Source organism: Trichechus manatus, unplaced genomic scaffold (assembly GCF_000243295.1).
Source record: "Trichechus manatus latirostris isolate Lorelei unplaced genomic scaffold, TriManLat1.0 scaffold00015, whole genome shotgun sequence".
NCBI lineage: Eukaryota > Metazoa > Chordata > Mammalia > Sirenia > Trichechidae > Trichechus > Trichechus manatus.
Window position 1 is genome coordinate 4,383,101 of NW_004443951.1, and position 27,995 is coordinate 4,411,095.

The window sequence follows — 27,995 nt, forward strand, 5'->3', positions numbered from 1 at the left end:
AGCTAAATGTTATTCTAGTATCCAGCCTTCATGCTTTATTGATGGTATCTATTTTTTTTCATTCATTTATTTTTTTAATAGCCTTTTTAAGTAATAGTCTCTTTTTAAAGATCAGCAAACTGAGGACCAGAGCAGTTAAGTAACTTGATCAAGATTGTATAGCTTATTAGATTTAAACCAGGTGAAGCCAAGATTCAAACCTAGATCCAGTGGAGTTCAAAAGCTTTTTCAGCTAAGTAACTGCTTCTTTCCCACTATTCATTTAAAAATAAAACAGACAAACAGACCGGCTATTGTGTGGAAGAATAGGGGATTAGAAGGAAGTGGACTCAAAGATGTAAATACTTTAACATCATGCTGAAAATAAAATGCCTTATTTTTTCCGATGATAACATGAATTGTTCAGTACACAAATTTGATGATTGTGACAAACTGAGGATTCTAAGCATAGAGAAGGATTAGTAGAAATGCCTTCACAACTTGGATTTCTTACACTGAACAAATTGTAACAAGATGATATTTAATTTAGATAAATTTAGAATTCACTGAGCAGAGTGTGTTGTTTTCAAGTTGGAAATTAACTCCCAGACATGAGTAGCAAAAAGGAGGACTGTGGAAGGCAGAATGTAGAAAACAAAACTCAATGCAGTGCTGAGTATTGATATAAACATACATTTAGAATGAGAGCAAATGAGATTTTTAAAAGGCTTGTGGTATTAATGGTTAATTTCTGTCTTTTAAAAATACATATACTTTTTAAGACCCTGATTATCAAACTGACGAATTAATATATCACTAGGGATGTTAAGGAGCTCTGGTGGTGCAATGGTTAAGAGCTCAGGCTGCTAACCAAAAGGTTGGCAGTTCGAATCCACCAGCTGCGCCTCGGAAACCCTGTGCAACAGTTCTGTTCTGCCTTATAAGGTTGCTATGAGTCAGAACTGACTCGACAGCAACAGATTTGGTTTGTTTTTTTTAAGGATATTACATGGTTAAAAAGAATAATCAAATGATTTCAAAGTAGAAGGTGGCTTTAGTGGTATGGCTTGAAAGAATGGGCTAGGATTTTAGCAAGTAGATGTGAGAAGAGAGGTCATGTGAAGCAAAGAGAGCAACATAAACAAGGAGTGAGGCAGGACTTATAGGACGTGTTTAGGGAAAAACAAATAAACCTGTTCCTCACTTATCGACATTTCACATTGAGGACAGTAGTAAAATATCCACTATCCAACTATTTTGCACATCATCAAGGCAGCAGGCATGGTGACAGTGGCTGTGGAGCGTCCCCTCCCTTGAGGAGGGTCTCCTGGCGGCCTCCAGGAAGCTGGGCTGTGTTGCCCCACACCCTTCATGCCCTCTTGCCAGGCGCTGCATCCAGCTGCCCTGGAAGGCCAGCCTCCTCCGTGGCCAAGGCCTCCAGTCAGACGGGAGGCAGCACCTAGCCAAGAAACCCCTGTTCTAGGTTCCCAGGTCCTATGCTGCCTGAGGCCCTGCAGCTCAAAATTGTTGTGGAGTGGAAATGGAGGAAAGAAAGAGGCATCGGAGGGAGTGTTTGGAAGAAGTGAGTCAAACTGGGCCTGAAGCCTCTGCCTCAGTGAGGCCAGATGTGTGGCCAGGCTCCCATCGTCCCAGAAGGAACCCCAGAGCCTTGATGACTCACCAGGCCTAGAAGGCAGAGCAGGCTCCAGGATCGTGAATGCAGGGCTCACAGGGTGTGAGTGGAGCCCTGGAGCCAGCTCCATAAGGGAAGCTCTGACCCAGTACAGGAGGAAGGTGAAGTGGTTAAGCCGTGGGCCCTCCAGTCACACAGCCCGGCTTTATCTAGCTTTGTCTCCTCCAAGCCTCCTTCTCCACAGAGGAATAATCCATAACTGGACTCGTCACAGTGATAAGCACATCAATAAATCTTAGCTATTATTATTTCTATGATCATATTTTCTAAATAAAAAAAGTCAGACAAATGGATGATCTAAAACAGAAGAAAAAAATCCCCCATTTTTGCATAACGCTGATTTCTGCATGGAAACGACCTGCTCTTTGGAACCTAACCAGGTCAATAAGTGAGGAGTAGGTGTAGACATTTTGAGAAGAGCTTGCTTACAGATAAAAGAATAGTAGGGCTAAGGCTGAAGTGATAGACTGGAGTCTTACTGTAGAAGGTTCCTAATGCCTTTGCTGGTCATTTCTTTCAGTTCTAGATTCTAGTTCATTTCCTATAAGGTGTTAGAGTAAAAGACTGTAAAGCCTGGGAGGGGACTAGGATTTAATGCTGTTGATCATAATAACAATAATAGCTACCATTTATTGAGCATTTCCAGAGTTCCGGCAATCAATGTGCTGTTTTCACATACTTTACCTCATTTAATTATCATAGCAACTACATCAAATAATTGGTATTATGTTTATCATATAGCACAGAGATATGAAACAGTTTTCACAAGGTTAAAGAACCAGTAGTAGATGAACCCACATTCAGGTGAGGTCTATCTAACTGTAAAGCTTAGACTCCTTTGACTCTCACTAAAGGACAGAAAGAGTGCTGTTATATAGGTTCATAAGTCTAGAACTGATGCTGTAGAGATTGAAACAAATATTATATATATTTTTTTCTCCTATTCTTGGTGATTTCAATAAACATGTAGATCGTGCTTCCAGTAACCTGGCTGCTCATGTCTTTGAACAAGTCTCCAATGATCTTGTTCTCCATCCCACCTTAGCCACTTAACCCATGGGCATACCCATAAGTACAACCACTCCATAGTATTAGTTACTTGCATCCCACTCTCTGACTACCACCTCTTTTCTTTCCAGCTCACCCCCTTGAGTATTTTGACTCCATTGATCCTTTGACACTACTAGGACCGACAATCCATTGATCCTACCAATTTTACTCTTCCGCTTCCACGTGATGCCCGCCCTTCTTAACTAGCTTATATTCCATGGTCAGTCATAATTTTTCTCTTATTCCCGATTGGCCTTTCCCTTTTTCCCTTTGTCGCATTTGCTTGGCAAGACCTTACCTTTGAATTAACTCTCTTCCTGCTCTTCTCTTGGACCATTGCAACTGAACCTTACTGGAGAAACACAGTGGTTAAGAGTGTAAACTCTGGAATTTGTGGCTAATTGCCTCCATGAACAACTGCCTCCTTTACCATGAGACCAGAAGAACTGGATGGTGCCCAGTTACCATTACTGAATATTTTGATCAAATATTCCATAGAAGAATCCTGATCAAAAGGGGGAAAATGTAGAACAGAATTTCAAATTCTCATGGACTCCAGACTTCCTAGACTCATGAAGGTTGGATGAACCCCTGAAACTATTGCCCTAAGATAATCTTTAAACATTAAACCAAAAATATCCCCTGAAGTCTACTTAAGATCAAGCAACAGTTTAGCTTAACTAATTTAAAAAAAAAGTCTGCCTTGAGCATTATGCTCTTTTAAGAACTGTCTATATGGGATCAAATTGACAGCAGCAACTCAAAAGATTAGGACTCTTAGAGGGCAGTGAATTTATGTTAATGGGGGGAACAACTCAGAAAAGGAGGTTGTAAAAAGAGTGTAGACTCTGGAGTAAAAGCCGTACTGACTGTTTTGGCCTTTAGTGTAACCATTTGTATTACATATCCTAGTCAATTCACTCTCCCACCCTCCTAGACAGCCATTTCACACCGTCTCTCATCTCAAGTTCCTAATATCTCCTCTGCACTCTCTTCTGATATGTGTCTTCCTATTTCCCTAAAAAATAGAAGCAATCAGAAGACAACTTCGACAGACCCCCGCCACTACCTCATCTACGTACAGCAGTTGAACCAATACTCTCTGTTTTCCCACTTGTTACGATAGATAGTTCATAGATGCTTCTATATAAAGCCAACTCTTCCTCTTGTGCACTGGATACAATACCTTCTTGTTCATTCAAGACTATCACTCCAGCATTCCTCCCCTTTCTCTCTAAATCATTAATTTTTCAGTCTTTACTAGATCACTCCCATTAGCATACAAACATGGTGTTATTTTCTCCCATCTTTTAAAAAAAGAAAAATCTACTCGTGACCCCTCTTCCTCTTCCAGTTACTATCCTATTTCTTTTTTCTCTTTTATAGGAAGTCTCCTTGAAAGAATCTGCATCTCCAATTCTTCCCCTCACCGCTTTCAGGCTTTTTCTTCTATCACTCCACCAAAACTGCTCTCATCAAGGTCTCTGGTTTTCTTCCCATCTCATTGACCATTCTGTTTCTGTCTCCTTTGTTGGTTTTTCGTCTTTTCCCCAGCCTCTTAATGTCATGTTGCCCTGGGGCTTAGTTTTTAGACTTCTTTTCTTCTCTATTTATACTCCCTTGGGATTATTGTCCAGTTTTGTGGCTTCAAATATTATCTATATGCTGATTTACATCTCTAGCCTAGCCTGAACTCCAGACTCATATCCAGCTATCTGACATCCACTTGAATATCTGATAGATTTAACAAACATAACATGTCTAACACTGAACACCGGATCTTCCTCCCCAAACCTGCTTTTCTTGCAGCCTTCCCCATGTCAGTTCATGGCAACTTCATCTTTAGAGTTGCTCAGACCTAAAACCTTAGAGTCATCCTTGATTCTTCTTTTTGTCTCGTACTCTATCTCCAGTCTGTTAGAAAATCTTGCCGGCTCTACCTTCTAATTACAGTGAAACTTGTGAGAGCCAGAACTCAGCAGGACAGCCTTCTTTTTCCGAGTCTTGAAAGTTTTCTGCCTTTGACAGGGTGCAGTCTTACTACTTTTCTATTGCTCGTTTTAGAGGAAAATATTTTGAGTTTTCCTCCTCTGACAGGTTTCTACCTTACATAGGTTCTGGCTTTCACAGGTTTTACTGTATATCCAGAATCAGAAACTCCTTACCATCTCCACTGCTAGCACCCTGGGGCAAGCCACCATCCCCTGTCTCTTAGATTACTGCAACAGCTTCCTAAACCATCTCTTGGCTTTTACCCCTACCATCCCTTAGTATATTCTCAACAGAACAGTCAGGCTGATGCTTTTTAAACCTAAGTCAGACATTGTCACATCTCCACTCAAAACCCTGCAGTGACTATTCTTTTCATTCACAGTCAAAACCTTTCCAATGTCCTGTACCTTTCTGACAACATCTTTTATCACTCACTCTGGCCTCCTTACTCTTACTCAAACAGTCGTCTGGTGTTCCTTAGGCCCTTTGCCCTAGATGTTCTTTTTCTGGAATGACCTTTCTCCATATATCCACATAGTGATCTCCACCAAACCAAACCAAATCCATTGCTGTCAAGTGGATTGCAAGCTCATAACCACTCCAACCAAAAGAAAAACTCAAACCCATTGACATCGAGTAGATTCCGACTCATTGCAACCCTGTATGAGTCATAGCGACTCCACTACCTCTTAAAATCTTTGCTCAAATGTTACCTTCTCAGTGAGGCTTATTCTGGCCACCCTACTTTAAATTTACAATTACCACCACCCAATAGTTCTTAACCATTCTCTATTCTTTATTCTTTCCTTATTGCTTATTACTTTCCAGCATACTATATAAATTACTTTTTTTTTTTCTCTTATTTATCTCCTCCCACTAGAATGTAAGCTCCACAAGGAACTGGGATTTTTGTTTTCACTAATGTATCCCAAGAACCTGAAACTGTGCCTGGGACATAATATTATTGAGTGAATGAATGAGTCAGCTACTCTCCTCAGAGTGCATATAGTGGGAGCCCAGTGAATGAGAATCCTGGAACCAAAAACCCTTTAGAGTTGAATCGGCTATACATTAGTGCTGTCTGGGGCTGTTACACAGACCTTCCTCAGACTCAGGGGAAATGTCAAGGAACTGTACTTTTTTTTCTTTTTTTAAACAGCCATACAAAAAGCATCCGGAGTTTTTTTTGTGTGTGTGTGTTTTCTCATTTAATCTTTACAGTGGTTATGAGATAGGTACTATTATTCCGCATTTATTTTAAAGATGAGGAAACTGAGACTCAGGTCAAGTAATTTGCCCAGGGTCACAGTATAACTAAGAGGTAGCAGTGCTCAGTTTCCAATTCATGTCTTAATACAGAGCCCTGTACTCTTAGCCACTTTGTTATACTGCCTGTGCCTCATCTGCTCATCCAATCGTACACTGTAAAGGTTGGAGTGGGGGGTGACACAGATTCTTTTAAGTGTCTTTGAATTTTTTTAAAGTATACTTAATTAAGTACATGAAATCTTATGTTTTATGAATCAGTTTTTAAAAAAATTGACATACACTCGTTCTTTAAAAGTGCTGTCAGGTTAAGTTGTTTTTGTGCAAACCTCTGAATAAAAATTTACTTAAACTACTCTGAGATTACAAGACTTCTGTTTTAAAATGTATATCTTATAACTACTTCTCTGGGTGAGTTAGGTTTTTCAAATGGAGCAACGAAAAACAAGTACAGAAATAAGTTGGACTACTGACTTTAAATGTTTATGTTAATCTAAGTTGCTTCACATTATGTTAATCTAAGTTGCTTCACATTGTTCTCGTCATTATGATAAATAAGTATTACAAATTTGAACTTAAAATGAATTTAGAGTAATAAAAATCCCACTTACTGGTTTTGTATATTGGTATTTCAAATCAGGTTTGAGAACTATCATATTTAAACTTCTTAATATTATGGAAGGGAAGGTGAGCCCCAGGGCCATGTATCAGTTTGCTTCTGAATCCGTGTCCATTGATCTTTCTACTGTGTATTATCCTGCCTCTCTACTTATCTACTAAGTAAATTACAAAATTAAGAAATTCTCAGAAAACAAAATTTGAAGAAGGGCAGGGTAACAGAGAATATAGGGGAAACAATGAAATGGAAAATATTGAGTAAAGAAATTAAAGCATTTTAGGGAGAAACTTGCAAATGATCCATAAAAGGACCCTTTGGAAGGAGGGGAGACAACTCCAGACTGGGCTCTTGTTCCAGCAACAGCAACAGCAGCAAAATAACTAGGAAAGAAGCGATTATTTGAACAACCACAGGCAGTGATCTTAGAGATCATCGAGTACAGCAGCTTTTTGGTCTCAGGACGCCTTTTCACTCTTAAAGATTATAGAGGACCCCAAAGAGCTTTTGTTTATATGGGTTACATCTATCAGCATTAGAAATTAAAACTGAGAAATTTTAAAAACATTTAATTTAAAAACAATAATAGATCTTTTACATATTAACATAAATAACATGTTCAAACAAAACTGTTTTCCAGACAAAAAAAATTAATGAGAAGAGTATCATTTTTTATACATTTTTACAGTGCTCTTTAATGTCTGGCTTAATAGATGACAGCAGGATCCTTATATCTACTTATGCATTCAGTCTGCTGCACTGTGTTGTTTTGGTTGAAGTATATGAAATGAAAAATAAATTTCGAGCTTAACACATATGTAGTCAAAAAAGGAAAGAGTATTTTAATAACCTTTCAGATAATTATATTCTTCTTTGATATTATGCCAAAATTCAACAAGTTTTCGTTTCTTCAAAGTTAGTTACAATATGGAATATGAAACCTTATCAGTAAATTTTTCATACTCTGTTATATTAAAATCCATTGGTCTGTCTTGCATGTTGAATGGATCTTTTACCCATATATGGTTTTATAACACCATGCCTTAATCATTTAGAAAATATTGGTTCATTGAGCTATACAGATTTTCCAAATGTTGGTACGTTTTATTATACAATATTTAAAAAATCACATTTGTTAATATTACCATCCGTCTCATCAGAAAAGTCTTTTAAGTATTGTTAAGCAGTTAAGCTTGAATTTTATTATTGGCAAGAAGCACTGTCATTTGTTTTCCTTAAGAAATGTTATGAGGGAAAAAAACAGAAATGTTAAGATATCTGTTTGGAGAACGCTTAAAAGTTTCTGTCCCCTTTTTCTTTCAATATTTTCAGTAAATACAAATGTCTTCTATTTGCCAGACTTTTTTCTAGGCCTTGATAATATGGTAGAGAACAAAACTAAGTTCCTGTCTTTATAGAGCTTATATGGACAAGCTAGGCAATAAACAAATATATATCAGTTACTGATAAGTGCTATGAATTAAATCAGGGTAAGGGGATAAAGGGTGATACCTTAAATGTAGCTTTGTTATTTGCATCTTCACAAAAAGTCATTATCAGGATAGGATGATAGGGTCAAATATGTAAGGAAAAAAGGCTATTGAGGAAGCATGCTAAAATATTAGAGTTATTTCTGATTATAAGATAATGGATTATTTATTTTCTTTTATTATGCTTTTATGTGTTTTTCCAAAGTGTCCATTAGCTATTACCTTTATTCTTGGGGTTGGGGTGGAGGGGTCTAATGAGGTAACATTTGCATTTGAAGCCTGATTCTGCTGGCCAGTGGCCCATAGCTCTGTGTGCATCAACCAGAGGAAGGCCACCTGCAGAGTTCCCATCCAGGTATTTCTGGAACTCCCCAGCAGGTGTCTCCCACATGATCTGAACAAGCTGGCACTCAGTGAGTCCTTCCAGTTTCTGGACAGGCATCTACTTCCTATCAACCATGATCACTGTCTGACCTGATCTGACAAGTTCTTGCCAAAGTCTTAATTCCCCAATTTGGGCAAAAATGTTTTGTCATTCATCCAGGATGCATTCCCTAGTTTGGATCAGTGCTGAATAGGTCTTTTATTCTGATGAGAAAGTGTGGAAAAACTCTCTAGTATTATAAACTGTTTTTCATCTAGAAATGTCATGTTTTTTATTACTTCTTTTACAACATACACCTCACAGTAGTTTAGTCAAAGCTGCCCTGACTCAGCACTGTTGTCATATGTGTTCTGATTTCTTGTAAAGACAGTGGAGCAAGGGCAGAGAAAAAGCATGAGGCAGATTGATTATTCAGCCCCTCCAGTGAAACGGGCCCAGCTCCTTTTCCCTTACCACCCTTCTGCCAATCAGGAGAGCCTCTGAGCCCTGCTCAGGCTGTACCTCAGCTGCTGCAGCATCAGGAATAGCATGAAGAGGAAGAAAAAGAAGGGAAAGCCTGAAATAGCACCCATAATATAGCTGGGCCCCAGGCGTGGGACTCAATAGACATGTATTAAGAAATCAACTTGTATAGCTAAGCTATAGGACTTCCTTTAACGCTGGGCTTCTCAACCTCTTCAGACACAGAGTCACTGGTGTATCCCTAAAGGACTGATTTTTATAAGCTTCTGCCTACCCTTTTTACCCACTTCCTCTACCCCATGACTGTCTTTGTGACTAAGCAAACAAAAATAATACGTCTTTCTTGCCCCTCTTCTGTTGATTTACATGGTATACTCATTTTTAGAGATAAAGTAAAGGCACACTTTACACATGTAAATGAGTGGGTGGACACATAATTGTTCTATGATGATCTGATGTGAAGCAGAAGAATAGGGGAAGAACAGGAGAATTTTTCTGTGCTTGCACCTCTGCTTGCTCTCTGTCTTGCCCTCTCGTTTGCAATTCTCTTTTCCCTCCTTCCTTTCCAAATCTTTCCTTTGTTTCTTTCCACCTTCCTGTTTCAGGCAGCATTTCTTATAAACATTCTTTGACTTTATTGATAACCCTTACTCCTGAAGCCCGTCTCAGAACAGATCCGTTCCTTGCAACTGAAAATGTTAGTCCACTTGGTAAGTGGATTGTGATGAAACAGTAACGTGTCACGCCTGTGGAGTAGGAGACATGTTTGGTTTTCTCCTCTATTTGTATCCCCAGTATCTAGCACGGCACCTAGCACATATTAAAAAAAAAAAAAAAATCTGTTGTGGTCGAGTTGATTCTGACTCATAGGGACCCTACAGGACAGAGTAAGACTGCCGTATAGGATTTCCAAAGAGCAGCTGGTGGATTTGAACTGCCAGCCTTTTGGTTAGCAGCCGTAGCTGTTAACCACTGCACTACCAGGGAGCCACCTAGTACACAGTAGGCACTTAATAAATAAAAACTTTTGAAGAAATAAATACTACAAGAGACCAAAGGGGCGGCTTCTGTCCAGAGGTGAGATGGGAAGGCAGAGAGAGTTAGGAGTTGATTGAATGTTCATGGGGAATCAGGGGCGGAGGGGAGGAGTGTGCTGTTGCAGAATGGGGTGAGCTGTTGGGGTCTTATAACAATGTATGTTTAAAAAAAAAAAAAAAATTCTGTATGGGAGACAAAAAAAAAAGCTAACAAGGAGCACAGTTATTATAAAAATGTGTTTAAATACACACACACAAAAGAAATACATATTTAAGTTATAGTCATTAAAGGACTTCCAAAAACCCACTGCCATCAGGTCAGTTCCAACTCAGCTACCCTGTAGGACAGAGGAGCCATGTAGTCTTTCCAAGGCTGTAATCTTTACAGAAGCAGACTGCCCACATCTTTCTCCCGCGAAGCAGCTGGTGGGTTTGAAACCAGAGCAATGGGACTGCACCCAGAGTGCAAGAAGCCAGTTTCTGAGATGCTGGTTTTGAGAGGAAGAGTTTATTTTGCAGGCTAGCAAGCGGGAACTCAGCGGTATCGACCTCAGATTGAGTTCCTCAATTTAAGTGAGAAATCACATTTTATACTTATTCACATAGGGGTGGAGGAAGACAGTGGGCAGGATCAGAAAGTTTTAATTATTCATAGTTTCTGTTGATTATTATGAGGCGGGGCTGAGATTTGGCCCAGAAGTGACCACGGACTCTTCACTTTTGAAATGGGCTCGACTGCTGCCGATGACGTATATCGAGTGATTTTGGTTCCTTGACATGAGTTCTCTTGTGTTACTGAGCATGCGTGGCAATCCAGGGTCGTCTGTCGGTCATCTTTATCTGTTCTGCGCATGTCTGACCATTCTGTGTCAGTTAGATCCAGATCTTACCCTTCCGGGGCTCTGCAGAGGGTCTGGAGAACAACTTAGAGGAAGTGAGTGACGTGGTGGAGGTGGTGACTAGACATGGTCTGATAACCCATGGAGTACTAATTAATTAGGTGTCTTCAGCCTCTAGAGTCCCATAACAGGTTCAAGCCGTCAACCTTTCCGTTAGCAGATAAGCACTTAACCACTGCACCACCAGGCCTCCTTATTGAGGGACTTAACTACTTATCTGATGTAGAAAATACTGCACTAATTAAATGAACTTGTAGTTCTCGTTTACACATATTTTTCCCTGCAGTACTTGTGCTAAAAAATACTTTTTTCTTTTCCTCTTACCCCTCTTCCCACAATTCTCTACTTATTTTTCAAAATCAACTCAGATGTCACCTCCTTTGTGAAGCTTGCTCTGCTTCATCACTGCTTCATCATTCAGTTTTTCCACTGTTTTGTGTCTTATGCATGCCTCGTTTTGTTCTTCTCTCACCTCTTGCTCAGCCATTTGGTGCTCAAGAGTATCAGCTATTTTTAATGTATCCCTAGGTACACCAAAATTAAAAAAACTATTCAGCTGTGATTTAAAAAAAAAAAAAAAAAAATCCTTCTGTGAAATCTGAAGCCCAACAGATATGATTGGTTGGTTATATCAGAAAATACTCATTGAGCATCTATTATGTACTATATAAATTGTCTCAATCCTTTGTGAAATGAGAAAGAAATTAAATATATAGACTTAAGTGTGCTAGACCCCTTCCTTTTAGCCCTTCCTGTGTATTCATATACTTTGATAAAACTTTGCACTCAGTACTCCATCATTCCTCTTATCATAGACCATGAGCATTTTGAGAACTAATCAAGTGACTCCTCAACATGAGTAGGTTATAGCAGTGCCCTGTAAATTCTGTTCTCTCCATCCAGTTGAATGGCTTTAAATACTACGTGTATGCTGAAGAGCCACCCCATTTTATACTTTCCACTTTGACTTCTTCTCTATAGACTCATATCAGCCTGCCTTAACATCTCTACTTGAACGTTTAATAGGCATCTCAAACTTAACATGTCCAAAATAGAGTTCGTGCCTTTCCTCTCCATGTTCTTCCTCCAGTCTACTCCACAATCTACCCCTTTGTTCAAACCAAAAATCAAGAAGTCATCCTTGATCTTTCCTTCTGAAGTCACTCTGCCTTTAAAATGCATTGTTAATCTGTTTCTCTCCATCTTCACTACTGCCACCCTAGCTCCAGCCACCATTATCTGTCTCCTGAACTGCTTGTAATAGCCTTCAACTAGTGTCCTGCTTTCGCTTTTGCTCTGTTGCAATTCATTATCACCACACAGCCGTCAAAGTGATAATTAACAAAGCAAACATAATCATATCACTCCTCTTTAAACTTTTCCTGTGGCTTCCCAGTTTTCTAAGAACGAAATCTAATTTCCTTATCATGGGCAACCTCGGTTTTTCCAACCCTTTTCTATATCTTGGTACACATTTTTAAAATGTTAATATTTGTGCAGTAAACTGTACAAGCTACTAGGTTACCTCACTTCTCCCCTACCTCGCTCCGGCTAAAGAGATCAATACCTCAGACACCTGTATCCCATTTCAAGGTTCACTGTTCATAATCATGCCCCTGCTCACCTCTCTGATGTCATACCATTCTTCTCAACATGCCATATGCTTCAGGAACACTCTTCTCATAGATATTGCGATAGCTGGTTCCTTCATATCACCTTAAATGTCAACTGTTTAGAGAGGCATCTCTGACCATGCAATCTAACGGAGCTTCTCCAGTCTTTTCCTGTCATATTCCCGTTTTATTTGTATCAGTCTACCAGATACCTTGTTTGTCCCTCTCTTCGCAACTGGAACCAAAGCTCTGTGAGACCAGGGGCTTTGTCTGGCTACCTTTATGACCCCAGTACCACAAATAGCAAATAGACTTTCAGTAAATATCTGTTATATGACTGAATGAAGGGCAGCAAAGACCAGACAAGAAAAGCTCCAGTTAATGTACCTCTCCTCTTCTCATCTTTCCCTCTTCAATCCTAGTAATTCTATAATTTTTTATATACTGTTGTTAGTTGTCATCGAGTCAGTTCTGACCCATGACGATCCCATGTGTGCAGAGTAGAACTGTTCCATAGGGTTTTCAAGGCTGTGACCTTTCGGAAGCAGGTCACCAGGCCTGTTTTCTGAGGTGCCTCTAGGTGGGTTTGAACCGCCAGCCTTTTGGCTAGTAGTTGGGCACTTAACTATTTGCACCACCCAGGAAACCTTTTCTGTATACTAGGATTTTGTGTAATGTTTCTATTGAAACAAAATTTCTGGGTAAAAAAATAGTTTGCAAATATCTGGTCTAAAGAATGAAGACAGACATAAGTTCCTTAAATGATGCAGCCTCAGTCTTTTTATTTTTTTTAAATCACTCTTCCCCATATACTCTGTTTTTCAGCTCCCTGGAATCCTCTCCATAAATACACCATGCTTTTTTTGTACCAAGATGCTTTTGCATTCTTCTGCCTGGAGTACCTCATTTTCCCCCACCCTGTATCTATCTGGCAAACCTATTCCTTGTTTGAAGAGACCTAGCTCAAGTAGAATGACTTCTTTGATACTTTTCCTTATTCTCCTAGACAGTGACTCCCACTATAATTTTTTTCATATCCCTCTAATAAGCTTTTACCAAACTGTTTCTTTATTGTTTGTTTGTTGTTGTTAGGTGCTGTCGAGTCGGTTCCGATTCATAGTGACCCTGTGTACAACAGAATGAAATACTGCCCAGTCCTGCTTGAGCCCATTGTTGTAGCCACTGTGTCAGTCCATCTCGTTGAGGGTCTTCCTCTTTTTCGCTGACCTTCTACTTTACCAAGCATGATGTCCTTCTCCAGGGACTCATCCCTCCTGACAACATGTCCAAAGTATGTAAGACGAAGTCTCTCCATCCTTGCTTCTAAGGAGCATTCTGGCTGTACTTTTTCCACGACAGATTTGTTTGTTCTTTTAGCAGTTAATGGTATATTCAATATTCTTCACCAACACCATAATTCAAAGGTGACAATTCTGTTTCAGTCTTCCTTATTCATCGTCCAGCTTTCGCATGCATATGAGGTGATTGAAAACACCATGGCTTGGGTCAGGAGCACCTTAGTCTTCAAGGTGACATCTTTGCTTTTTTTGAAAGAGCTCTTTTGCAGCACATTTGCCAGATGCAATGCGTCTTTTGATTTCTTGACTACTGCTTCCGTGGGTGTTGATTGTGGATCTAAGTAAAGTGAAATCCTTGACAACTTCAGTCTTCTCTGTTTATCATGATGTTCCTTATTGGTCCAGTTGTGAGGATTTTTGTTTTCTTTATGCTGAGGTGTAATCCATATTGAAGGCTGTGGTCTTTGACCATCATCACTAAGTGCTTCAAGTCCTCTTCACTTTCAGCAAGCAAGGTTGTGTCATCTGCATAATGCAGGTTGTTAATAAGTCTTCCTCCAATCCTGATGCTGTTCTTCTTCATATAGTCCAACTTCTCAGATTATTTGCCCAGCATACAGATTGAATACAATCACCACCACCAACCACTAAAGGTTGTTTGTTTACATGTCTCTCATTAGACTGTGAGCTTTTCAAGGGTAGAGACTGTCTCTTATTTTCTTGGACTTGTTATATGGTCAACAGATGTTTAGTGAGTGTTCATTCTTCAGTGGATAAGCCTTGTTCCCTGTTTTCAAGGACTTTACAGTCTAATAAAGATGATATTTCAATCACAGATGACCATAGTACGAACTAGAATCAGTCAGTGCCGTAGACAAGGAAGAAATCACTTCTTGCTATGAGAATTAGAGACACTTGGATTACTCCAGGCTTTTGGATGAGGTAGCATTTGAAATGAGATGTGATATGAATGTCTAGCTTTTTTTACTTCTTGATGTCTTTATTAGAAATAGTTCAAATTCATGGGAGCTATATTATTTGACACATATTCCAAAGCATTAAACACTAACTAGAATTAGTTCACCTGTGTTTGATCTTGAATCATTCATCAGTTAATTTATACAAAGGAATACATCTTGTGGGATTATCAATTTGTTCTCTGTTAGTTGTGAACTTTAGTCATAAATTCAGGGATTAATATTTGGGATTAGATATTTCATTTGTCTGAATGTTAATAATCAAAAAATATGAAATTTTGATGTATTTCTGTCCTGTTGCATTGATTTTCTTTATTCATTTTAGCCACCGATCCCTTTGCTTCTGTTTTTGGAAATGAATCATTTGGAGATGGATTTGCTGACTTCAGCACATTGTCAGAGGTAACCTGCAATGATTAATGGAAGAAAAAATATACTCTGTTTCCACCAAAGGAGCAGTCCCTCTTTTCAGTTACATAACCCTGGCAGAGACATAGCAACTTGATTTCAACAAGCCACAGCAAATGTTGATTTCAGATAGAAATGAAAGATGTAGTTAAAGTAGATATCCTAAACACAAATAGACTATAGTGATGACATAGGTAATTTCTAATTTTCTACTGGTTGGATTGCTCAACAATTTTAGTGCTTTTCTTCATATTAAACTTCATTTAGTTTTCCCTCTTGACTAGCTGGGTCAGTCACTGTATATATGGGCAATCATTCCATCCTCTCTGCATTGCTTACTTGGTTTTATGTTCTGAGGCTGTTAAGGGTCAATATTGAGATAATTAATACACATAGTCCAGCACTTTTGTCTACTACTTTTCATCCAGTGTAGCTCTAGGATTCAGGTTTAGAGAGGATTAAAGTAGATATCAAATTATCTGTATCAATGGTTCTCAACAAGGGGTGACTTTGCCCCCCAGGGGACATTTGGCAATGTCTGGAGACATTTTTGGTTGTTACACCTGGGTGGGGGGTTCTACTCACATCTAGTGGATAGAGGTCAGGGATGCTGCTAAATATCCTACAGTACACAGGATAGCAACACCTTTCCCCAACAAAGAATTACTGACAGCATAAAAAGCCACTACTAGTGACACTTTTGAGAGACCCTGGTCTAAATAGATGTAAAATCATTAAATCTGCTTCATTGTGGAAAAGTGAATCTTTCATTACTCTGCACTAAGACTGTCATTCCATGGGATCACTTTGCTTTAAAAAATTGATTTTCAGATTGTCTTTACAGTTTTTCAAGATGCCATTTTCTTTGGCATTGGTATTGATTTCCTATACTGAAGTGTTTTGGGAAGTGTGAGTTCAGTGTTTTTTTTTTTTTTTAAATTATCATTGAATCAGATATTAATTTGAGGAAAGAGGTACATTCCCTTTAAAAGGAGCTTCAAATGGTTTTGTATGTAATATTGCCTGAAGCTTGACAAACCTTTAGCATAGAGTTGGCTTATTTTGATATCATCTGATGGTCTTAATAAATAGTGATTTTATAATCACTAACCTAGAACATTTTTTTTTTAATTTCTCTCTTTTGGCCCTCAGTACAAAGATTAGAATGTCAGTGTTGTCAAAATTGAAATAAGTAAAGCTGCATAATACTTAACATCATTCTCCCAGATGCTACATGACCATGCACAATTTGCTTGGTATCATATATATAACCATACCTAAACATTTTTCTTCAAACAAAGGTCAACAATGAGGATCCATTTAGTTCTGCCACATTGAGTTCTGCCAGTAATATGGTCACTACAAAAAATGTGTTTGAGGAAACATCATTCAAAAGTGAAGATGTGCCCCCAGCACTGCCACCAAAGATCGGGACTCCAACAAGACCTTGCCCACCACCACCTGGTATGAAAATTGGTACCTTTCCTAAATCAACCAGATGTCTTTTCTTCTTCTAAAGAATACTGTGTGGTCCTTACTTGTATACTTACGTATTATGTAAAAGGCCTTAAACAAGTGAGTGATTCAAAAAACATGGCAGAAGCCCATTGCTGTTACCTGTCCAAGCCCAACACAGAACTGCAGACATAAGCTAGTATGTATAACTCATGAACTGCCTTTCTGGCAAGAGTTAATTGTTTTTGTTTTTTTTAAATCGTTTTAGAGAGGCAGTACTTGGAAGAAGAAAAGTGTAGATGAAATCTCTTGCTTTTTCAAAGCTCTTTGATTACCATTTGAACAACAGTTTCTAAGTTTCCTACGCTTTGGTGTTTTCATTAATTTCTATAAAAGAAGATTGATTCGCAGTAAAAAAAAAAGAAGATTGATTCAGCGTCCCCTTTTTTCCCTGCCAGATGTAAACCAAAAAATCTTTTAATGTGATGATGTATGGCTGAATTCAGAGGTCCAGAATTCAGCAATACAGTAGTTTAAAATAAGATAATTGTTTTTCTTAAAGAAAAAAGTAATTTTACTCACTCAGTAAAAGACTCCTTTATTTTATAATAGTGATTACCTTTTTTCCAGGTACAAATTCTTAGGCACTTTGGGTTTTTTTTTTTTTTCCCCCACAATATATGAAAGAAAGGTTTTTGTTTGGTTTGTTTTTGATGAAGATGATAAAGTTCGTGCGAAGTAGCTAAAAAGACAATCCCCTGACTAGTTCTGCTTCTGCTGTATGAGAAGACACACCTGGTTCATTGTTGTTAATCATATATCATTCCTTGGTGAAATTTCAGCCCCAGTAGTTATGGATTATTATTCTTGCCTTTTCATAATAATTTCCCCATGGTATTTCTTGATAAGATTATTTTTCTCTTGACTTAAAAAATTACATGTGTAATTGTTAATACTCAGTTATCTGTTGAAAAATCAGATGAATTAGTTAAGTGATTCCTATCTTTAAGGAAAATCAGCCTGTATCACGTGTTGCTAGAAGAGTAAGCTTGTCAGAATATATTTTTTTAAAACAAAACAAATAATAATCAGTTTTTTCATTCAGGTTTTTATGATGCCATTAGTGAGATTATTTTTTAAATCGTAAGTAAAATAATATACTAGTGCCTTGATTAAATCTGAATTTTCAGCAAAGTGAGTATATGTCATCATAGAAGGATCAAGAAGGAAGAGTGGTTTGTTGAAAAAGGCACTGGACTGGGAGCCTGGTTCTAATGCTGGGCTCTAATCCTGGCTGTCCCACTGACTATGCTCTGTGATCTTGAGTGTGTAATTTATATATCTGATCCTCGGTTGCCTCAACTGTTAGATGGTGGCGATAATTTTCCCTAGCTTTGCAGGATTATTGGAAGAATCCACTGGGATATGAGTGTCTTTCGTAAGCTGCTGCAGTGATGGAAAAAAATATTATTATATTGCCAGCTTAATGCATTTTAGGAAAAATATATATTTGAAGATATTTTAACACCTATTCTTACATCTTTTCTTCAAGAAGTACCAAGTTTAAATAAGACTTTAAAATTAGAGAACTTGTTTGAAAATGGTGATGAGTTAATGAGTGACTAACAGGACAGTATGCTGCTGTTGTCAAAGATCAGTTTATCAGCAACCACTAAGCTTTAGGCCCTAGACTTCAAAACGTTCTGTTTATTCTTCAGTTTGAAATATTGTGGATGGCAAAAAGTAGGTGGGATTTTGCCGAGATAATTTTAGTTTTATGCTGTCAGGTATTGTGTATAGATCCAGAGGAAAATAAGAAGAATTTTGGCATTTGTCAAAGGTCATTTGCCCTTACTGGAAATAGTGGATAACTGAATAATTAACAAGCTGAGATTATAACACCAGAGACTGTGTTCCCTTTATTCCTTGTCATTCTCCTCTTTTATCCTTTCCTCCGTCTTGGGAACATGCTGCTTTGAGGGGAGGGGATAGAGTTTAATCTACAAATGAACAAAAATATGATTCCTGGCCCACTCACTCGTCTTTGTTATTTGCTTTTTTTTTTTCTTTTTCATTTAGCTTCATAGAGCTACATTTTGTTTTTTGAAAGCTTGTGCATGAAAAACTTAAGGACAGATTGTTGGTGTGGCCATTTAAGGCAATACTGAGAATGTGTTTTAGGCACTCCCCCCTACTCCCCTACCCCTTAGTTCTTTAATGCTGCCCTTGTTCTTGTTCTTGCATGTTTGTTTGCCATATTTGCTGGTTGAGTTAATTGTAATGATTTTGATCCAGGGAAAAGACCAGTCAACAAATTGGATTCTTCTGATCCCTTTAAACTGAAAGATCCATTTCAGCCTTTCCCAGGCAATGATAGCCCCAAAGAAAAAGATCCTGATATGTTTTGCGATCCATTCACTTCTACTACTACTACTACTACCACTGCCAATAAAGAGGCTGACCCAAGCAATTTTGCTAACTTCAGTGCTGTAAGTACTGTGAATGGGCTGTTTGGGGAAAATCTTTCCATTTGTAATTTGAAGAGTTTTCAGAGATTACTTTGGAGCCTGCCAAATTTGCCTAATTTGAACTAAATTTACGAACATAAACTAAAAATGATCTTTCATTCTTCCCCCAGGCAAAACCTCTGTTTGATTCTGTTTTGATGGTTCTAAAATTATTCCATTGCACAAATAATTTTAGTAGTCCTAGTTCTCTTGGGCTATTAGAGGGTCATTTACTGTCTGCCTCCTGGATAAATAATGTCAATAATGAGCTTATGTCTTTGTAACTGTGTGTGTGTGTTTGTGCATAAAGTTTTGATTTCTGGAGAACAGTCAGCAACTACTATATGGGAGGATAGGACCAGGGCTTCTTTGAATAGAAAGTAAGATTTTTGTTTTATATAGTAGCTGTTTTAAAACATAAATGTCAATTTTGTGAAATAAATACAATTGCCAAAGTCTGAACAATGTTAATTATTTGGAGGGCTCTAATTCACTAACCTTCCATATTTACTCAGCATTCTCTCAGAGCTGACTAGAATAGGCAGACTATTAGGAACAATGGAAAGACGCTGTGATAATGGCACAGACAGGGCCCATAAGAGCCCAGAAAAGGGGCAGCCAGCCATGGAGGCATCATTCTGGAGGGACATAAAGTAGTCACACATATCCCATCATTATTCAGATAATTAAAAAATAATAATAAAATTCTTAGAGTAGCTAACAAAGTTTCATTTTCCCAGATTTCTTTTCAGGCAAAATGACCTTCATTACCACTACCTATTCCACAACAGAGCCCTGGTAGTCCAGTGATTAAGGGCTTGACTGCTAACTGAAATGTCTGCAGTTTGAAGCCACCAGCCGCTCCACAGAAGAAAGATGTGGCGGTCTGCTTCGTTTACAGCCTTGTAAACTCTGTGGGGCAGTTCTCCTCGGTCCTATAGGGTCGCTATGATTGGAATGGACTTCACAGCAGTGGGTTATTCCATAACAAAGGAATTTTCTCTGCTTATCACCTTGTACCCTTGAGATTATTTTGGAAATAGGAGACCTAGTGGCCAAATAACCCCAGCCACATTCTGCCTAATGTCTCCCTCTTCATTGTAGCATTTGGTCACCCAACCAGTCTCTTTATCCCTGCAGCAATTTCTAGTTAGAAAGAAAGTAGACAGAGAATCTGCTTGCACCTAAGGTAGACAGAATTGGAGTGGGCTTCCTAGCTTCTGAATCCATGCTCTTGAGTTCCAGTGGCTTGTCCTAAATGTGAAGGGGTAGAATAGGAATCAATATTTTGAATTTTGTAAAAATAGAGTGTGAGAATTATGCTGACTGGACTTTTTTTAGATGAAATTGTAATAGTTTCAAGCAGAGAATCAAGAATTAGCCTTCTTAGGAGATGATAATCCTCTTATTTACTATAAAATAACCTTCTGGCGGTTAATATCTTAAATATGGTTTCTGTAAGTCAAAACCTGGTTGGAATGAGTCTTGAACAATAGCTGAGGTGTTTTGCTTACTTCATACTCCAGAATCTCAATATGCGCCAGTATAAAGCAGCTTATAATCTTCTTTTGTTCATTTTGAAAAAATTATTAAATATTATGTTTGTAAATTTCAAAGACCCTCTAATTCCCCAGGGAAGAAAGAGCTACCAGTTTCAAAAAAACCTGACAATTTCTTTCATTTCATCCGTTTATGGGATTCCTCCATGTGATAGAACTTTAAATCAAGTAGAATTTTTATTTTCTGTTAAGGTTACTGCTTGAGTGGATAAAAGTATGTCTCCAATCTAATAATTACCAGTGTTAAGGTTTTATTTTAACCATCCCTGGTTGGTGCAAATGGTTAAGTGCTCAACTACGTACTAGCTGAAAGGCTGGCAGTTCCAACCAACCCAGAGGCGCCTTAGAAGACAGGCCTGGCAACCTGCTTTTGAAAGACACAGCCTTGAAAACCCTATGGAGTGGTTCTGCTCTGCACGCATGCGGTTGCCATGAGTCAGAACCAACCTGACGGCAGCTAACAACAAGATTTTATTTAGACTGGGTCAAAAAGTTCTCAAAGCCTAACAAAAGTTAAAGAAATGATTTGATCAACATCTTGCTTAGTTTACACTGTTCTCTTATATTATGTATAGAAAAATCAGCATAATTTTTGCTTCATAGTTTTCTGTACCTGAAGGGCTAGTTAAGGTAGCGAATTACCAGCGGGGTTAAGTTAAAAATGATTTGACATGAGAGGATGCTCACTAAAGCTGAAGTAGTAAATGTTTTGCGTTAGATCAAAAAGGCTAACCCTCTACTGTTTTTAAATGCTCTAATCCACCTTAAGCATTTCTACTTTTTTAAAGTGATGTTTTAGTGTTTAGTTTTATAGACTTTCTATCTGCAGACTCATTTTTTAAACTAACCCACAATTTAATAACTAGTTAAACCTAAACGTCTTTTCAGGAAAAAAATTTAACAAGCAACAAATAAGACTATTCCCAGAGCCCTTCAGATGAAACAAATAGTTAATGCCCTTTTGTAAAAACTACTTTTTCCTTCTTTTCTTATTATTTATTTTATTCATTGATTTGTTCGTTCGTTCATTCATTCATTTGGTCTTTTAAATGGCAGTATCCCTCTGAAGAAGATATGATTGAATGGGCCAAGAGAGAAAGTGAGAGAGAGGAAGAGCAGAGGCTTGCCCGACTAAATCAGCAAGAGCAAGAAGACTTAGAACTGGCTATTGCACTCAGCAAATCTGAGATATCAGAAGCGTGAAGAATTCTCATGTCCTTTGTCAACAACATTCTTCTTCCTGAATACTGAAGCTATTTACAATGTGTATCAAACTACCTATGAGCATGGGGATACAAAGGTTTGAGATTCCTGTAAATGTGACAAAAGTTTTTTTTTTTTTTTTAACTCCGTTTCAGATTTGTCTCCCAACTCCCATAAAAGCAGTAACCCAGTCAAACGACTTCACCTAGGCCCCTGTTCTGGTGTGCATTTACTGTGAGCTTTTCTCTGTCTGTGCTACTTTAACTTGTAAAGCTAGAGCACCCAAGCTTCTGCCTTCTGGAATATAGAGAAATAGTTTCATCCCGGCACTACCCTTATTCTGTGGTTATTCTGATGATAGCCAGTGGGATTCTTAAAGTTTGCAGTATTCTCCCCTGATTTGAATGGCTGAGGGAGGGGAAGGGAAAGAACATCCTATTTCTTTTATGATGGTGCAAACTGGCTACTGCAAAGTGCATGTTTGCATTTCCTTTTAATAAAAGTGCTCTTTAGTTTGTTTTTTAGGGACGAGGAAAACTTTTTGCAAAAATTGACTCAGCTATTTAAAAAGAGATGCTTTGGTTTGAACCATTATAGGTTCAGGTTTGATCTTTTCTTAAATAAAAACATGAAAGCCTCATGTGTGAAATATATTTTAAAAATAATTTCTGTGGATTTAAAGAATTTTAGATCAACAGACACCTTTCCATGTGTTTGCTAATTAATAAAATCAGTTTCTTACAAATCAGATTTGTAAGACAATGCACATTTGAAGTGCTAGATAATGAGAAAAATTTATCACCTAAAATGTACCCATCAGTCAAAGGTAAGCAAAAGTCTTAACATGGCAGCCATTCTGCCTTTGCTGTGGCACTGACCTCTTTAGTTCATGATAGGTTTATTTCTGTACTTTTGCAGAAGAAACTTTAGTGAGCTAGAACTGGAAGGTACTTTAATTTTTCATATATATATTTTTGTTTTGCTTAATGAAGCCTCACTTACTTGACTTGTAAAATCTTTACTGAATACAAACGGAAGAGGTGGTATGTATTAAATCATATCGTTGCTTTTTTCCCCCATCTTCATGGTTTAAAAATAGTTTATTTATTCTCTTCATGTTTTTCACTTATGAAATTGGCAAGCTAGGAAAAAAATTTTTTTTTTTTTAATTAGGAGAGAAGAAACCTGCCAATCACCAAAGCTCTTCACATCTTAAAAGCCCATCTCCTATAAAACTGACCTAATAGACAAGCTGAATTTGAAATAAACTGTGAAGTAGGCTGTAAATTGTAGAAAACTTTAATTCTTTTAACATCTGTTATGACTCAAATAATCTATTGAATACCAAGATAAAGAAAAATTCACCTAAAAACTCATTAAAATTCTCTGGAATCACCAAGTCAAGGTGGTATTGATTTGTGTTCATCAGGTAACTTATTGCCTAACCTATAAATAAATTCAAAAATATCCAATTCATTTCATCTTGAAATGGTGCTTTTTTCCCTCACCATGTATAATTGGACTGCTGTAGTTCAAAACAAAATTTAAACCACTTTCTCTCACTGCTAACTTTTTTCTACTTTTGTAAATAGAAACATTTCAGCATAAAAGTCATACGTATGAAGCAAGGGCTGAATCATCATCACAAGGCTTTAATTTTGATAAAGTGATCCAGTGATCTAAAGATATACTGCAAAAATTGATTGAGAAGGTAGTGTTGGGAGTTGTGGTAGGTAGTGGGTTTTTGGTTTTTTTCTTCCCCTAACTCTTTAGGAAAAAGGTAAGTTGACTTGAACAACCTTCTTTTGCACTGGGAAAATGAACAAAGGTTTGAAATGCTTTTAAAATATTTTTTTGTATTTAAAAAACACTCTGGAAAATATTAAATACCTGTAACTTATATACACCAACTTTCAATGTAATAAGTATACCCTAATCTTATGTATGTTTAACTGGATTACATAGATTATTATCTTTTGTTAAAATATGTATACTCAGTGGACCAATATAATATTAAAGTATGTATATATTATATAAATATATATCTATATCTCCATGCTCACTTGTGTAGGATGAATGTCTTAAGTCCTTTGTGTTTATACTTTACATTGTTGACTCTGCTTCCAGAGCCTGTGCTTGAAAAGAACACATAAGTATTGCTGAGGTGATAAGTGGCACTACTTAGAAAGTTCTAACCATCTTCTACATACTTGTTCAGGTTGATTGGGGCTCTCTTTATAGAATTTTCTCTTACATTTCAAATTTCCACATTGTAGCCTGTAATTATGAGAACAATAAGGTATAAGTACATAATAAAGCATACTATCCATATATCCTATCTGAATGGAGTTTTGCCCAGTTCTCTGATTATGGCCATGCTGTGTCCGTGGAGGGTTATGTATGTCGTTGTTAGTTGCCGTCGAGTCGATTCTGACTCATGGCAACCCCATGTGTGCACAGTAGAACTGCTCCATAGGGTTTTCAAGGCTGTGATATTTCTGAAGCAGACTGCCAAGCCTATCTTCTGAGGCGCCTCTGAGTAGGTTCAGACTGCCAATCTTTTGGCTAATAGTTGAGCATTTAACTGTTTGCACCACCCAGGGACTACAGTCAAGTAATATGATTAATATATGAAAAGCACTTGGGGCAGTACCTGCTATAGAATAAATGCTCAATAAATGGTAACTGCTATTATTAGTTATGTCCTGTTATTTTGAAAGAAAGATAGGAAATGTGTATGCCTAGAGTAGTACCTGAAACATAGGTAACTTTGTATGTATTTGCCGAATGAAGATTTGTGACTCCAGGAAGGAAGGCACTACGATGTAATAAATTCATATACTCCTGGGATTGAATCTCTGTTCTGCTGTCTTTAAAAAAATGACAACCTCCGTGAGCCTCATTTTCCTTATCCAGTGAGCATCTTAACACCTAACTCACAGACTTGTTCTAAAGATTCAATGTGTTACCACAGGGAACATAGTAGATGCTCAATAAATGTTTGTTTCTTTTCCCTTCCATTTAAAAACAATTCAGGATTTGACTTTAACGGTTTTTTAATATTATTTATTTTAATTAAACAAATTCAGCTGCATTAGTATTATTAATAGTAAAACTAGCTATTGGTTAGTAAATGTACATTATGTACGTTTTCTCAGTTAATTTTCAGCCTTTAGTAGGTACTTTTATTATTCTATTTTAGAAACGGGAAAACTGAGGCTCAAAAAGTTAAAATGATGTGCTTCAGATCATATAGCTAATACAAGTAGCTGGGCCAGAAATTAAACTCTGATCTCTTTATTTCTAAAACATGATGCTCTTTCCAGTTTACCATGGTACGTCTCATTTTGTGTGAAAAAAAAAAAAAATTGCTCGTAGGAAATGCTAGGAAGGGGACACGATAAATAACAATAGAAACTAGCATTTATTAATTTCTAAGCATGATCCTAAGTGCTTTACATATATTAGTTCATTTAATCTTCACAACAGTAACCTTGTAAAGTATAAAACCAACAGACCCATTGCTGTCGAGTTGATTCTGACTCATAGGTACTATTATTGTCTTCATTTTACTGAAGAGGTGCCCTCACTAGGCCACAGCTATGCAGCTAGTAAGTGGCAGACCTGGAATTTGAACCCAGGAGACTGGCTCCAGAGTTTTAATCACTACTCTCTACTTTTGTTAGAGGTGAGAAGCCAGAGAAGTATTATAAGCAAATAATCCATGTAATCTCTGCTCTTGAGGATTAATGGAATAATCCTACTACATATCACATGGCATCTTACAAAACATTTTCCAGTCTCCTATTTGAGTGTTTAGTAGGATTTAGAACAGTTTCTGACAAATGAAAGCACTCATCCAATGTTAGTTGTTATTATAATAAGTGATAAATAAATGTATGGGGGAAATGGCCAACTTTACTCTTTATTAAAGAAAAAAATTTTAAAACCACAAAGCTAGCAAAAATGAAAAATAATTCATCAATGCTGGCAAAGCTCTGGAAAGAATCCATTAAAAAGGAGGCAGAAAGTAAGTTTTGAAGAGTTTATCACACCGATGAAGGGACAAGGCATTCTAGGCAGAGGGCACAGTATGTGTAATGACCGAGGAGTAAGTCACATTATGTGTGTTTTCTCTTTCCGCTGTGTGCTTAGCAAGCAGCAAGTATTGAAGTAGTTCAGTGTGACTGAACTTTAGGTTTGTGTTTAAGAACAATCTCATTGGTGGCATTTTGCAGGATGGCCGTAGGAGAAAACGAGGTAAGTTAGGGAGAGCTGTTAGACTGTTGCAGTCATCCAGGTGAGAAGGTAAAGACCTAAAATGTAGCTGTGGCCGAGGCCTGACAGAAGGGGACCAGTTGGAGAGCTATTTAGGAGAAACAACAGGCTTTAGGTTTGATGTAGGTGGTGATGGAAAAAGTTCTCAAATTGATCACCTGGAGGGCTTATTAAAATACAGATTGCTGGACCCCACCCTCAGAGTTTCTGATTCGGTACGTCTAAAGTGAGACCCAAGAATTTGCATTTCAAACAAGCTCCCAGTTGATGCTGAGGTTGCTGGTCCTGGGACCACAGATAACTTCAAAGTCCCTTTGTTCTCCTGCAAGTTTTATTAAATCTACTTATTTAATCTGCAGTACTGTTGTACCTTGTTCTATACCTGACCTGTGGATTCCGCTTCTTAGTGGAAAGCACTTCTTATCTTTCTTGTGGATTTAAAAAAAACAGTTGCCATTGAGACAGTTCCAACTCATGGCAACCCCATGTGTGTCAGAGCAGAATTGCTCCATAGAGTTTTCAATGGCTGATTGTTTTGGAAATAGATCACCAGGCCTTTCTTCTGAGGGGCCTCTGGGTGAACTCCAACCTTTTGGTTAGTAGCCAAGCACGTTAATCATTTGTACCACCCAGGGACTTCTTGTGGATAGGCAGAATTTTAAAAGATAATAATTGCAAGTTAACACTTAGCACTACTATGTGCCCAGTATTATTTGGAGTATTTTATATATACTGATCTGATTCTTTTAATCTCCAAATCACCCATTTAAGGTAAGTACTGTAACTACCACTTTATAGATGAGAAAATTGAGGTACAAAGAGGTTAAATAATGCCCAAGATCACACAGCTAAAAAGTGCCAAAGCTAGGATTCAAACTCAAACAGTCTGGCTCCAGAATCCATGCCCACTCTGCTCTGCTGAAAAAATAATTACATTAAAACACTTTTTTGCATGCATACACATCTATAGTATACCTCCTCCTGCCAGAAAACTGTGTATTGTCTGAGTTCTAAAAAATGCACAGTGAGCAAGTCATTATCATTCCATTCATCTTGCTGAGGCCTGTTTCGTGCTGGGTACCATGCTGGGTCAGGGACAGAGAAGACTTGAATGAGGGCCTTGCCATCAGTGTTACAGTAGGGGAGATAGACATCTATTGACGTTTAATTGCATGCTGAGGATTATGATAGAGCTGGGACACCCAGAGAAGGCAGGGAATAGTTCTACCTGAGAGGACTGGGGAAGGTTTCTTGGTGGAGTTTTTCCCAGAACATGGTATTCTGCTCCTCTGCTGCTAGCATTAGTAAAAACATAGGTGGTGACTGTGAAAATAATGATGCTACGCTGTTAGATGTAAGGCTCTGTCAAATAGGAAAAGCCAGCAGACAGTCTCCCAGGAGGCCTTATTTAAGTGGCATTCATTATTTTAGGAAATTCAACCTGGTCAAAGGTCTAAACTTTAAGTTCAGAAACCTGATTCTCATCAGTAAAACAGGGACAGATCTCTCATAAAGCAAGTTCATAGGGACTGAGGTAGAAACCAGATTGCCAGTTTCCAGTAAAAATAAACAGTTGCGACAGGGCTTGCAGTACCCACAGTTGGTAGAACTAGGCTCCCTCTCCCTTGCCAGTGCTGGGGTAACTCCTGCCTCTGAGGCTTCTCTCACTCTCTGTATCCAGGGCTGCACACATTTTTTAGATTAATATGTTTAATTAGGTTACACTCTGGTTTGGCTGGTTGGGTAGCCATAATGTTTCTTTCAGGTAACTTTGCGTATCTTTGCTTTGATCCGTTGTATGTGGACTCTAGGTTATTTCCTCCTGAGA

General features: G+C 37.9%; 1 protein-coding gene across 4 annotated transcripts in view; it reads left to right on the forward strand.

Annotated features, from left to right (window-relative positions):
• EPS15 (epidermal growth factor receptor pathway substrate 15) overlaps positions 1–24,227 on the forward strand; it is a 147,153-nt gene extending 122,926 nt beyond the window's left edge. For all 4 annotated transcript variants that reach the window (XM_023727084.1, XM_023727085.1, XM_023727086.1 and 1 more), the window contains 4 exons: positions 15,083–15,159; positions 16,467–16,629; positions 18,916–19,109; positions 21,743–24,227. In XM_023727084.1, the coding sequence (XP_023582852.1) occupies positions 15,083–15,159; positions 16,467–16,629; positions 18,916–19,109; positions 21,743–21,889 (581 nt within the window). In that variant the 3' untranslated portion in view covers positions 21,890–24,227. The remainder of the gene's footprint in view (positions 1–15,082; positions 15,160–16,466; positions 16,630–18,915; positions 19,110–21,742) is intronic.
• Positions 24,228–27,995: the final 3,768 nt, after the last annotated feature.